Source organism: Phoca vitulina, unplaced genomic scaffold (genome assembly GCF_004348235.1).
Source record: "Phoca vitulina isolate PV1807 unplaced genomic scaffold, GSC_HSeal_1.0 scaffold82, whole genome shotgun sequence".
In the NCBI taxonomy this organism is placed as follows: domain Eukaryota; kingdom Metazoa; phylum Chordata; class Mammalia; order Carnivora; family Phocidae; genus Phoca; species Phoca vitulina.
This window is the reverse complement of record NW_022589785.1, coordinates 3,529,785-3,543,342: the sequence shown is the minus strand read 5'-3', so window position 1 is coordinate 3,543,342 and position 13,558 is coordinate 3,529,785. Positions and strand designations below refer to the sequence as shown.

At 55.7% G+C, this 13,558-nt stretch overlaps 1 protein-coding gene across 12 annotated transcripts in view; it reads right to left on the bottom strand.

Moving 5' to 3' along the window:
* The window catches only part of EMID1 (EMI domain containing 1), a 56,052-nt gene extending 42,520 nt beyond the window's left edge, over positions 1-13,532 (bottom strand). For 11 of the 12 annotated variants that reach the window (XM_032394972.1, XM_032394973.1, XM_032394969.1 and 8 more), the window contains exon 1: positions 2,478-2,605. In XM_032394972.1, the coding sequence (XP_032250863.1) occupies positions 2,478-2,578 (101 nt within the window). In that variant the 5' untranslated portion in view covers positions 2,579-2,605. Of the gene's footprint in view, positions 1-2,477; positions 2,606-13,461 lie in introns of those variants that run through there. The other variant, XM_032394979.1, reaches the window with a different exon arrangement.
* Positions 13,533-13,558: the final 26 nt, after the last annotated feature.

The window sequence follows — 13,558 nt, the reverse complement described above, 5'->3', positions numbered from 1 at the left end:
GGTGGACCCTGGGGCTCCAAGAGAAGTCACGTGGCCGGGTCACCCATGTGGGCGCAGAGCTGGGGTTTGAGCTCCCGGGAGAGGAGCTGGGGAAGAGAATTCTCCCCTCTCCTTGATTCTAGGACTTGCCCCAAGGAAGCCCATCCTGCAGGAGGAAGTGGCCTGGGCCAGGACACTGGTGACGGCTTCTACTCAAGAACCACAGCGCTGAGATGGGGTCATTAAAGGAAACAGGGATTCAGGAGGGAAGGGACCTCAGGGCGGGCAGGAAGCAGCCCCAGCGGGGATTGGGGGACCGACAGGGGGCAGGGGTGAGCCAAGGCAGCTCTGCACAGCCCCTGGGCACCCTGGTTCCGGGGGTCTCAAAGTCTTGCCACATTCCTAGGGCTGGGGCAGCCCCTTGGATGCCTTCCAGGGCCTCCCCCTCCCCAGGCACAAAGCCTCTTTTCTGCCTCTGATCCCTTGGCTGCCAAGGGGTGCCTGGGGTGCTGGGCTGGGGGTGGAGGGAGGGCTGGGATGTGATGCCTCCATCAATGCTGGGACGTGGCCACAAGGGGAAGTCCTGGCAGCTGAGGACCACAGATTCCTCCAGCTAGGGGTCCCTTCCTCCACCTAATGTCAGTGATAGCAGGAACCACTGTTCGTCCTTCCTGTGGGGGTCCGTCCCCCCTCAGAACAGGCCAGTGGTTAGGGGGCAAGGGGAGGAAAGAGGGGACCTGCCCGAGGTCACACACTGAGTGAGCGCCAGAGCCAGGGCCAGAGCCCTGGACTCCTAACCACGAGCTGCAAACCTCTCCCAGACCCACAAGCTGACACCTTCTCTTTGGGTGCCAAGGACACTGGATTGGGAAACTGGCTGGCTTGGATTGAGGTGCCAGCCTCTCCCTCTCTGGGCCCCAGTCGGATCTGTAAAATGGGAAAAACGGCGTTGCCCACAGGGCTTTGGTGATGCTAGGCCACTGTGAGCCTTCCAGGACTACCAGCTACCTGCCCTGGGCCACCATCCTGCTCCGATCCAGGAAGCCCTGGGGGCGGGGGGCGGGCGGTGAGAAGCCCAGGCTGCGAGGCCCTGCCCTGGACTGGTTGGAGGGCAGTCTGGACCTTAAGCCCTCTCCACCATCATCCTGAGCCTGACCCTGGGAATTCAAGTTTAGGGTCTTGGTCATCTTGGCACCTAGGATCCTCGGGGTTCACATTCATACCCTGGGCAGGTCATATTCTCCCTCTGAGCCTCAGCTTTCTCCTCTATGAAAGGGGGACCATCAAAATGCATGCCTCCCATGGCAGTTGGGAAGATTCTGGAGGTGGTGGATGCAGGTAAAATGCCCAGCCCAGGTCAGCTGCGGTCAGCATACGGTAGGTGGCGGCGGCTGTGATATCTGCCACCTGCCTGTCCCTGCCTCAGATGCCTTGGCCACCTCTGCCCTCCAGCCCTAGCCGTGTCACCTGCTCTTGCTAGCCCAGCAGGGGCATGCTGGCCCCTGACTACTGGGAAAGGGAATTTCTGAAAAGAATTAAAGAATTGAGGCCCTAGGGGGCGGGGGCCGGGAAAGGCCTTTGAATGGGATGAAAAGGCCTGAAGAGGCCTGGCTACTCAGCATTGTCTGCCTCAGACAAATGGCTGGCCTTCGAGAGGGGACCCCAGCAGGGGTGGGGGCTGCAGCCAGGACAGGGGACAGGTTCAAACACTGTTATCACAGCCAGAGAGACACAGATTCGAATCCCAGCACTTCTATTAATGGCCCACGAGCCCAGAAGATTATGTTGATTCTCTAGGGTCTCAGTTTGCTCATCTGCTAAATGGGGACAGTGCTTCCTACCTTACTCAGTCCTTGAAGGATTAATGACCACACTGCAAATAAGGGGCTCCTCCCTGGGGAGATGCTCCACAAACACCAACAGAGAGAATGTCCCCAGCTCCAGAAACAGCGGCAGGAACACAGAATGCCAGGTCCCTGGGGTGGCCACTGACCCACGGATCTGTGAAATTCCACCCCAGTCTTCTTCCTCCGAGGGAAATAAATAGCCGGGGTACTAAAAAAAGCCGAGAGCAGGGAAAAGGGAGCAGGGCTCCCCAAGGGTCAGCCAGGGAATGTGCTGGGCTTTTCCTCCGTGCAGGCAAGGGGGCCCTTGAGCTAGGGCGATGGAAGTCCCAGGAGGCGGGCTTCTCCCCCGTTGTTCCCTTCCCCCTCCTCTGGGGCTCTGGAGGTGAAGTGGTGGGGAGTGGAGGGGGCTGGAGGGGAATGCCGGCTCCGGACACACGGAGTCGGGGATCCCCGCACCGCCGGGAGCCTCCTCCAGATAGCGGGGCTGGCCCAGGTCCCTACTCCCATCTGGCTGGCACCGAAGTGGGGGACCAGGTCCCCTTCCCAATCCTTGGCTTGCACGGAGGTTGGGGGGGCGGGGGGGGGGGGGAGTGCCTGGAGTCCCGGCCCCGGGGCTGGCAGGGCACAGAGGTGGTGGGAGGCAACCCTTACCTGCGTCCGGAGAACGGGGCTCCCCCGACGCTCCACGCGGCGCCGCCTCCCGGGAGCAGAAGCCCGAGGCAGAGCAGCGCCCAGGCCCGCGGGCCGCCCATGCTGCGCCCGGCGCCCTCCGCGCGCGGCCCCTCGCCGTCGCCGCCCCCAGCCTGCCGTCCCCGCCCGCCCGCGCCGCCAGCCTCCCCCGACGCGCGGAGCCCGGTTCCCAGCGCGGCGACGGGAGGGCGGGCGGGAGGCGGGCGCGCGCGTTCCCGGCCTCGCCCGGCCCCGCGGCGCGGCCCCCCGCCCCCTGCGCCGCCGCTGCCAACCCGGAAGGAGCCCCGGGGGGTCGGGCGCCCCCTCCGGGAGGCCCGCCAGGTGCCCACCTGAGCCCGGCGCCCTTCGCCGCGTGACCCTTTGAGGGCCAGGGGCCCAGTCGGAGGTGCCCTCTCACGTGCCGCAGGCGGGGGAGCTGAGCCCGGACCCAGAGCCGCCACGCCTGAACTAATGATGCCAGGGCCCTCATCCCCTCCCAACATTTTTGAGAGCGCCAGTTCCCAAGGCGCGCGGGATGCATCCATGCATGCAACAAAGGCTTCCCGAGCAGTGCGCGCCACTGTGTGCGGGGCACCTCGCCTCCACTTCACATCCTGTCTCTGTTTAACCTTCAAACCACTCTTGGCGCCGGTGGGCACAATCATTCCCATTACACAGAGCAGTAAACTGAGGCCCAGGCACTCGTGGCCGTCCCTGCCAGGAGAAGACCTGGGCTGGTCATTAGGTCAGTGTCCACCCTTACTGCCATTTTACAAATGGAGAAACTGAGGCACAGAGAGGCTCGGTCTGTCAGTGGTTGGAAGAGACAGGATTTGAACTCATATCTTCTGACTTCAGAGAGGTCAGCTCTTTTTTATCGGGCGGGGGGAAGGGCAGAGGAAGAGGGAGACAGAGAATCTTAAGCAAACTCCATGCCCAGCACAGAGCCCGTGGCCGGGCTTGACCTCACAAGCTGAGATCATGACTTGAGCCACCGCCACCCAGGTGCCCCAAAGAGGGGTCAGCTCTTAAGCACAATTAGGGAAGAGGGCAGATAGAATGTTGGTCTGGGCCTCAGTTTCCCCATCTATAACAAGGTAAGGACTGGCTTAGAGTGGAGTTTCTTTAACTGGGGTACTTGGATGAGCTTCTGGGGAGAGAGGTGTGAATCCCTCAAAGGTGTATACAAGTGTGCGTGTGCACGATGTGTGCACGTGTGATGGTACTTGTGATACGTGTGTGATATGTGTGTGTGCAGGTATGATGGGTGTTTGTGGTATGTGTGTGAGGCCTGTGTGCAGGTGTGTGATGGATGTCTGTGGTAGGTGTGTGTGTTTATGGGGAGGAACCACAGCTCTCATTAGAGGGGACCCCTCCAAAATCTCAGGACAGTCTCTAACCTCCTCTTCTGCCTGGATTGACATGCAGCAGGCAGTCCTGGGCTCGGGAGCCCCCTGCCCAACTTGGCAGTGCACCAGGGGCCTGCCCTTCAGGATCCTGCTGTGGCCTGTCCAGACCCAGACCCAGGATCTCTGCTAGAAACACTCCAGCAGGATCTGCCAGCCCCTACCTCGGATTCCCAGGGACCGCCTCCCTGGGACTCACCAGGGCTGGGCAGGACGGGAGAGAGCATGCCAATATAGAGGGAGCTGCCCCCCCACCCCCAGCCAAGGGGGCAGGTAGCGAGAGCCAGGTTCAAACCCTGGCTCTGCTGCCTTTGCCCAAGCTAGCTTGGGCCAGTCCTGCCCCTCTCCAGCCTCAGTTTCTCTTTGTAAGGACAGCGGCGTGTTCCTTATGTGGGTGTGGCCATGAGATGTCATGGCCACGCCCTGGCATCCACTGTCCCCTGCATCATCTGGCCCCCCAAGCGTGCCCCTCTTCCTCCGAAGACGTCATCACAGCATCAACTCTGCCCCCTTGGGGAGCTGCCTCCTTCTCTTCCATGTGCAGTTTTGGGGCATCTACTTTATGCCCTCTGTCTGACCTCCCAAAATGCAGCTTGGTGCCTCTCTGGTTAGCCCTTGTTTTTGCCACAACGAGATCAGTGACTTCATCCCCTGGATGACTGGTCACTCCCAAGGGGCCATCTCCTGAGCCCCATCAAGCCCTGGGTAAGTAGGCGGGATAAAAAAAAACCCATCTCCTCAAAGGGCACCTTGGAGGGCATGCAGCTCTGTAGGAAGGAGAAGGGCTGGGCACTAGCTTCTGTCTGGCTTGGAGGGACTGCCAGATGTCCGGGACCCCCCGCCGGGTGCCACGGGAAGCGGAGCCTGCCAGCTCTATTTGCTCCTGTGATTACCGGCATACACATTCCTTTACCACTGCCACTGAGCTCATGGGAGCTGCAGGCCACCGCAGGATTTCTCCAGCAAGAGAACCCTCTCTAAAAAGGGACCTCTCAACAAGGGATCCTCCCAGGAAAAGGTGTTATCCACATTTGGATGTCAGAGGGGGACCTGTCCTGGCTGAGGCTGGGATCCCCTGGGGTCTCCTATAACCTCTTGGTGGTGCTGCCTGGGGGTTCCTGCCTGGTGTCAGCCCCCCAAAAGCCTGGGTGTCAATTCCAGAGCAACCACTGGGAGCTGTGTGACCTAGGACAAGTCACCTCCCCTCTCTGACTCTCATTTCCCTGCCTGAAAGAACAAGCCGTTGGACCTTTTTAAGATCCCTCTGGCTCAGGAGTTAGCTTCTGGGAAAGTGTGAAAGCTTTGGGTCTCCATGTGGTGGTCCTGGGGCACGGCCTTTTGAAAGCCCCCTCTTTAAGCACAGTTTCCTGGGAAATGTCATCCTGTTTTCTGGTCCTCTTTCCTCCCTGCACAGGAAGGGCAGGAAATGCTGCGGGGACCTGGGGCTTGGTCATTTGAGGTTGCAGCGTTTGCTGAGGCAGAGAGGAGAGGGGCCCGTTGGCTCGAGGTCTTGGGCCTGTCCCCGTGGGCCTCCTCCCTCAGGGCCCGGTGCCATCTGCTGCCAAGACCAGACCAGTAAGGCAGCAGCTTCCGTTCCCCAGCACTGACTGCGTGCCAGTGCTGTGCTAAGCATTTTGCTTGCATTGTCTCCCGCCCTCCTCTCTGTCCCCAGGGAGGCTGCCTTAGTATCCCTAGGTGTGCGGCTCGCCTGAGGCCTGCCGGCGACTTCTTTAGGAAAAAAGAGAACTTGGCTCAGATTTAGACGCCTGTCTGGAAGCTGATGAGGTGAGAGAAAACACATAGGCACACACACGTGTGTGGACCACACAGGGACACGGACTCTCTCTCACACACACACACACACACCCCTCCTGGAGCAGGCCTTGGGGTCCAGGAAACACAGCCCTTCTGTTGTGGATTCACCCACACGTCCACTCGGCCTAGTCCAAACAGGAAATGCTGTTCTCATAGCAAACAAACCTGGCCTGCAGGCTCCTTCCCCATGAACCCCCACTGGAGCCTGTGCCGAGGGCCCCTTTCCTCTGCCTGTGTCCCACAGGACAGCCTCCCTGGCTCAGGGGTGCCCCTGTGATCATCAGCCCTGTTTGCATACCAGCTGGGCTGAGCCCGGGAGCCCCACCTGATCTGTACGCACATCGTCCCGATTCTGGAGGTGAGGAAGCAGCTCAAGGGGGTGGGGGGCCAAGGGGTGCCCACACAACCATGGCAGCAGCCCTGAGGGGCCCAGGCCTCCTGGCCCAGGCAGTGCCTGGGTGTCATGAAAGGGAAGGGGCCGGGGAAATGTCAGTGGCCTTCAAAGCTTCTGCCCAGACAAAGGGTAGGGCCGGAGGGCTAGGCCTTCCCCAAGCCTTTCCAGGTTGGGGAACAATGCCTGCTTTCTGTGCCTTTGATCTGGAGGCCTGGCCCTGTTGCCCCTCCAACCCAGAGCAGGGGACACCCCGCTGGGCCAGGGTGGGGGGCGCTGGGGGCCCCTCCAAGAGCCTGCAGCTGCCTGGACAAGTTATTTATGCTCCATGGAGCTGCCCTTCTCGCCCAGCTCATTCCTTCTTCACAGAGCTGGGTCTGCAGCTAGAAGGGAACGGTAGGAAGGAAGCTGTCAGAAAATTATAAATTAGCCCTGCAAGAGGGCCTTCTGCCGTCCTCAGGAATCCTCGAGAGGAGAGGCCTGCACCTTTGGGAGTGGGGGCAAGACAACAGAGTGGCAGGACCGGGCACCTGGATTTGGATTCAGGAGACCTGGATGTTCTGTGTGATCTAGAGGGGGTCCCTTCTCTCTGGGCCTCAGTCCTCCCATCTGGAAAGTGGGGATGATACAAGACTTGGGGACTCTCCTGTGACTGTGCTTTGTTGACTGTGAAGGGATGGACAAATGAGAGGCCTTCTGCTTAACATTTGTCCCACTTCCCATCCTCTGGTACCTTCCCCCAAATCCCCCCTCCTTTCTCCTTTCTGTCTTCCACCTCTGTCCCATCTGCCTCCCCGTGAAGTCCCTTATTCTGTTTCTCTTTTCACACCTGTCCTCCTACAAAAATGGGTTAATGAGGTCTCCTTAGGCAGCATCCACCTAGCTGGTGGGGGGGGGGGCAGGTAGAAGGAGGAGCTGTGAGCTCCTTCGCACTAGAGTGTCAATGACTAATATGTTGAATATTGTTAAATGTTGGAGGGCAGTTAACAGAGATTCTTCCTCATTTAAGTCCTAAATCACTGGTAGTGGAACTTCTAGGCTGGTAAGGGGAATGTCTGGTGACCAAAGGTCTAGGAACGAGGTCTGCCAAGTGAGAGGGCCTTCTGTGTGGGAAAGTGTCTATCTCCCAGCCACAGTGAAGTGAAGCCCCCCCCCCCCCCCCCCCGGATACATGTGGAGTGGTGGCCATAAGTCTCTGTGGTTAGATGGGTCTGGCAGGAGTGAAGGGCAGGCAAGAGGAGTCGCTCAGAGCAGAGGCCCCGGGACCCTGCCGGTCCTAGGTGGTTCCTGCTGGGCCATGAGCATGTGATACCCCTGAGATGAATGGTTTCCCTCAGAGGAAGTGCTTCTGAGGGGGAAGAGGAGAACGAGAGGAAGGGGGGAGAGGAAGAGTCAGAGGAAGACAGAGAGATAGAGAGAGGTACTCAGAGAGAGAGAGGGAGGGAGCCAGCAAGCCCGAGATAGATGAAGACAGGTGGGCCAGAGAGATGTAGAAAGTAGATGGACAAAAAAAGAAAGAAAGAAAGAAAGAAAGTAGATGGACAGAGAGACAGAAAAAGAGACAAGCAGAAAGGCACAGAGAGAAGGGTGCTTCAGGAAGAGGACCCCAGGTTCTGTGGGAGCTGGGCAGAGGGACGGAGGACCAGGGCACCAGCCCAGCCTCATCCATTTCTCTGCCCCCCACAGGCCCTGGCCTCCCTCACAACCCCGCCCCCCTGCCCCCAAGTGTGGGGAGCCTGTCTCCCCACCCCCCAAGCCTGACACTGGCTGACCTGGGCTGGTATCAGTTGTGTAATAGAGCCCCTGGGCCCAAGAGAAATGGATTCCCTAGCCTCCTGCTTGGCCTGAAGAGTCTTAAGTGGATGGACAGCCATATGGGGGGATGTGTGTTCCTTGAGCACTTGGACTCCAGGCTCTTCCTGCCCCATCCTCTGGTCTAGCCCTGTGGCACTAAGCCTGGATCCTGTGTCCATCTGCCCACCCCTTGGCTTTGTCCCATCCAGCCTTCCCCTTTCATGGGATGTGGCCTCAGTCTCCTTGGTGGCCTTACCCCCTCTCCGACCCTTCCAGTACTTCAGGATCTTCCCAAAGGCAAATGAAGCTAATTCACCATGTGGGGAAACCTTCGGCCTCCCTGTTGCCCTCAGGTTGAGAACTGAATATGGCCTGGCCTGCTCATCCTCTCTCTGCTCCCGACCCTGGGACACCAAATGTGTCTCAGTTCTCCCGACCACCCTGTGCTCTCCAGCTGGCCACACAGCTTTCCTATCCTGTCCCTTCTGCCTGCCAATGCCCACTCACCATCAGTCTCAGCTCAGCTATCACCCCCTTTGCCTCTAGAAAGATGTCCTATACCCCCCCCCAAGACTGGGTCATGTGTCCTGGGTTTCCCCACTCACAGCATTCTGTGCTGGAGCCATCTGTTGATTTGTCTGGTTCCCTTGATAGATCCATAAATAGGCATAGATGCTGGGCCCTTTTGTAATTTTTCTAAGAGTTCTAGGAAAGATACATACCCCAGACACCATCAAAGATACATTTGGGTACTTTAAAATTTCTGCATAAAGGTAATGTGATTAACTGTGGGAAAATTAGCAACGTATCAGTCAGAAAAAAAAGGTTAATTTCCTCCACATATAAAGAGCCCTTACAAATCAATATCATCAATGACCCAGTAGAGAAATGAGCAAAAGGTATGAACAAACCACTCGGAATGAAAAGGCATTCACTTTCACTCAAAAGAAAAGCAATGCAAATGAAAGCTATGATAAGATAGCACCCTCCAAAACTAATGCTACACACTTAAACCATTTTTGATGAGATGGGTTGGCAAGGGTGTGGGAAAAATGTCACTTCACCTATGCCCTCTTTGGAGCAGTTTGTAATATGCAATAAAAGGCAAAATATATACTCCTTCGACCTAGCAATTCCACACCGAGAAGGTCTCTTATACCTATATTTGCAAAGAACAGAAGGACTCTAGCGCTATTTGTAGTAGTAAAAGACTGGGAGCAACCTAAACGCCCATTGCAGGAGACTGGTAAATCAAGGCACATCCATCAGGGGAATGCTAAGTTGCCACTAAACAGAATGAGGGCAGAAATGAACTGTGGTACACTCTTACAGTGGAATATTAGTCAGCCATTGAAGAAACAGTACTGACACATGCTATAGCAAGGATAATGGATAAACCTTGAAAACATTATGCTGAGTTAAAGAAGCCAGACAAAAAAGTCCACATATTGTATTCATACGTAATGTCCAGAACAGGCAAATCCATAGAGACAGACAGTAGATAAATGGTTGCCAGGGGCTGGGGACGGGGGATGGGGAGGGACTGCTCCCGGCTACCTGGATTTTTAGGGTGATGAAAATGTTCCAAAATTAGATAGCAATGGTGGTCCCACGACTCTGAATACACTAAAAACCACTGACTCGAACGTGTTAAAGATGAGTTTTGTGGTATGTGAAATACATATATAAAGATGAGGTAGATTAGGGAACACTTTCCAAGATCAGCTGTGAAGTGAAAAACGTTAAGTAGAGCTGTATATAAATGCTGCTGCTGCTTGGGGGGAAATTCCAGGAATATATACCCGTGAATACTTGGATCTCGCACTCACTGTCTCAAGAAGGATTCACGAGCAATTGGTAACCAGCTGCCTTTGGGAAGGTGAACTGTGGGATTGAGGGTGTTTGTTTTCACTGTGAATCCTTTGACATGGTTTGAAAAAAAAATTAATACCCCAAAGTACACATGACATAGTCATCATTCCAGCCCTGGTAGCAATTTCCTGCAGCTTGGGGGGGCCCCTGGGTGCCGGGGTGAGGTTTCTCCGCAGATTTCCACCGCTGGGCAGGCAGAGGTGCACTAGACCAAGGCTGCATCAGGAACTGTAGCTCTGAGCTGGGAGGCGGCCCCCTCCCTGCTCTCCCCGGGAGGACCCCCAAGCTCCTGTCCTCAGCAGGCCTGGCCCAGGGCTTCTGGTTGCTCAGGACACACCCGAATGGACATTGTTCAGGGAGGTGACAGAGAGGTGGGAAGGGCCAGAGGGAAAGGCCCGTCCCAGGAATTGGGTTGGCAGACAGCCAGGGCAGCCCCCCCCCCCCCCCCCCCCCCCCCCCCGCTGTGTCTGCAGGCCAGAGCCACGCAAAGCTGAAATTGGCTGAGTCGTCCCCCTGATCCCAGGGTGGGCGGGAGAGGGGGGAGGGAAGACGGAAACAGAGAAGAGGAGGGTCAGAGATGGAGAGAGACTGAGTCCTCAGGTCCGCATAGAGGAGCTTGAGCCTGACACGGAGAGAGGGCAGGTCCTCATAGAGTCACACAGGCAGAGACAGAGATATGAGTCTGAAGGAGGAGAGGGTGGTGGAGAGGAACATGGGGGTGGGGAAAAGGGGGGTCAGCATTGACCTGCTTCCTACTGGGTCAACCCCAGGCCGTTATCTACGGGACTGCAGACTGCACACATTATCACAGCGGCCCATGCAGAGGTATTCTGCCCAAGCAAGTGAAGCCAGGGAGGCTGATGAACTGCTTAGCTAGCCGTGGCAGAGTGGGACCCAACGTCTGGCTCCAGACCCCTGGAGCGTGTGGTCAGGGCTGTCCAGGTCCAGAATCGGCCCTGTGGTCCCCTGCCCTGTGGCCATCTCCCTCCTGATAGGGGCCCCCGGCCCATCTGGGCTGCTTGTGCCCTGTCCCAGGGGGACATTCCCAGGGGCACACCTACCTGCCTTGGAGTCCTTCAGCAAGAAGGACAGCCTGTTTTCAGGAAGGGGCCCAATATGGGGCTAACGTTGTGAGATTTGTAGCCCTGGTTGACCAGGAGGATGTTTCAGTCCTGCCTTTGTCTTCCTCCCTGTGTGACCTTGGCCACGTTGCTTCCCCTCCCTGAGCCTCAGTGTTCTTGCTTGGAAAACGGAGATAGCAGCAGCTACCTCCCAGGGTAGATTGCTATGAGGACCATTTACTTTTTTAAAAAAGGTTTTATTTATTTGACAGAGAGAGACATAGCAAGAGAGGGAACACAAGCAGGGGGAGTGGGAGAGGGAGAAGCAGGCTTCCCGCAGAGCAGGGAGCCTGATGTGGGGCTCGATCCCAGGACCCTGGGATCATGACCTGAGCCGAAGGCAGATGCTTAAGGACTGAGCCACCCAGGCCCTCCTATGAGAAGCATTTAAATGAGCTTCTTGCCCAGTGGCTGGCACCTCTGCTCAGGGAAAAGTGCCCATGTTGAATCTGAAGCATGTGACACATAGTTTGCAGAATGAGGCATCTGGGCAGCCTGGGGACCTGAGGGCTGGGACAGACAGAAGGGTCAGCCTTTGGAAAAGAGAACGTCGGGGGAAAATCTAGGGTTTCCTAAAGGCTTTTTGCTACTACTCATTGTTGCTTGAAATGCTTCTATTGGCCAATCTCTTGATTTCCTAAAGCAAGGAAACTTCATGTTGAAATTCAAAGCTCTTCTCTATGAGGGCTATCGTATTTATGCAAGACTAGGCTGAAGAGTTCACGTCCTGTCATTTTGTCTGGCTTTGGGGGCTCAGAACTGGTCCTCTCTAGGTACTCAGCCTGCAATTAGGAAGCTTTGCCAGTAGGTGGCGTCTTGGGTTTGCACCCACATCCATCCACTCCTAGAAGCTGCCTTTTGAGAAGAACAGGGCTACCGCGACTTTCTTCAGATTTGTGGGAAAGAGTGCTGTCATCACTTAGCAATGTCTGTCCTGGGTGAAGGTGGGGAAGGTAGCAGCTTCTCTGCCAGGCATCCTGCCACCTCTACATTGTGCGGTTGAGTAAATAAGCATGTTTTTCTACTTAATGGTACTTTTTAGAATAGTGGGACTCTTTTATATATATATATATATATTTTTTTTTTTTTTTAGAAGGGGGAGGGGCAGAGGGAGAGGAAGAGAAAGAATCTTAAGCAGGCTCCACACCCACGCCTGAGCCCAAAGCAGGGCTCGATCCCACAACTGGGAGATCATGACCTGAGTCAAAATCAAGAATCAGATGCTTAGGGCGCCTGGGTGGCTCAGTTGGTTGAGCGACTGCCTTCGGCTCAGGTCATGATCCTGGAGTCCCGGGATCGAGTCCCGCATCGGGCTCCCTGCTCGGCAGGGAGTCTGCTTCTCCCTCTGACCCTCCTCCCTCTCATGCTCTCTGTCTCTCATTCTCTCTCTCAAATAAATAAATAAAATCTTTACAAAAAAAAAAAAAGAATCAGATGCTTAACCGACTGAGGCACCTGGCGCCCAAGTAGGGCTCTTTCTCAAACACTTGGGTATAAATATTACAATTGCTCATCACTGTTTAAGAAGGGATGCTCATAAGAACATACAGTTTGGGAATGGATACTTACACAGCAAGGCATTAAAAAAAAATATGTAGGTACAGCCTTCCTTACTGGTCATGAACGGTTAAGAATTTCCAATTTTGGGGCGCCTGGGTGGCTCAGCTGGTTAAGCAACTGCCTTCGGCTCAGGTCATGATCCTGGAGTTCCGGGATCGAGTCCCACATCGGGCTCCCTGCTCAGCGGGGAGTCTGCTTCTCCCTCTGATCCTCCCCCTCTCATGCTCTCTGTCTCCCATTCTCTCTCTCAGATAAATAAATAAAATCTTTTTTTTTTTAGATTTTATTTATTTCTTTGACAGAGAAGGACACAGCAAGAGAGGGAACGCAAGCAGGGGGAGTGGGAGAGGGAGAAGCAAGCTTCCCGCGGAGCAGGGAGCCCGATGTGGGGCTCGATCCCAGGACCCTGGGATCATGACCTGAGCCGAAGGCAGACGCTCAACGACTGAGCCACCCAGGTGCCCCAAATAAATAAAATCTTAAAAAAAAAAAAATTTCCAATTTTTCCCCACAGTAGATTTATTTTATTTTTTTTCCCCACAGTTGTTTTAAAGGGAGAGAATTTTTTTTTTCAAGATTTTATTTATTTATTTGACAGAGAGAGACACAGCGAGAGAAGGAACAGAAGCAGGGGGAGTGGGAGAGGGAGAAGCAGGCTTCCTGCTGAGCAGGGAGCCTGATGCGGGCCTCGATCCCAGGACCCTGGGATCATGACCTGAGCTGAAGGCAGACGCTTAACTGACTGAGCCACCCAGGGCCCCATAAGGGAGAGAACTTTTTTTTTTTTTTAAGATTTTCTTTATTTATTTGACAGACAGAGACATAGCAAGAGAGGGAACACAAGCAGGGGGAGTGGGAGAGGGAGAAGCAGGCTTCCCACAGAGCAGGGAGCCCGATGCGGGGCTCGATCCCAGGACCCTGGGACCATGACCTGAGCCGAAGGCAGACGCTTAACGACTGAGCCACCCAGGTGCCCCAAGGGAGAGAATTTTAATGCCTCTTCTTACCTGCTTTTTCCTCCATGCTCCTAAGCAGCTCTGTCTTGGAGCTGAGATCTTTACAGCTTCCCACAGGTCTGCGGCTGTCTGCTAGCTCGGCCTCTGT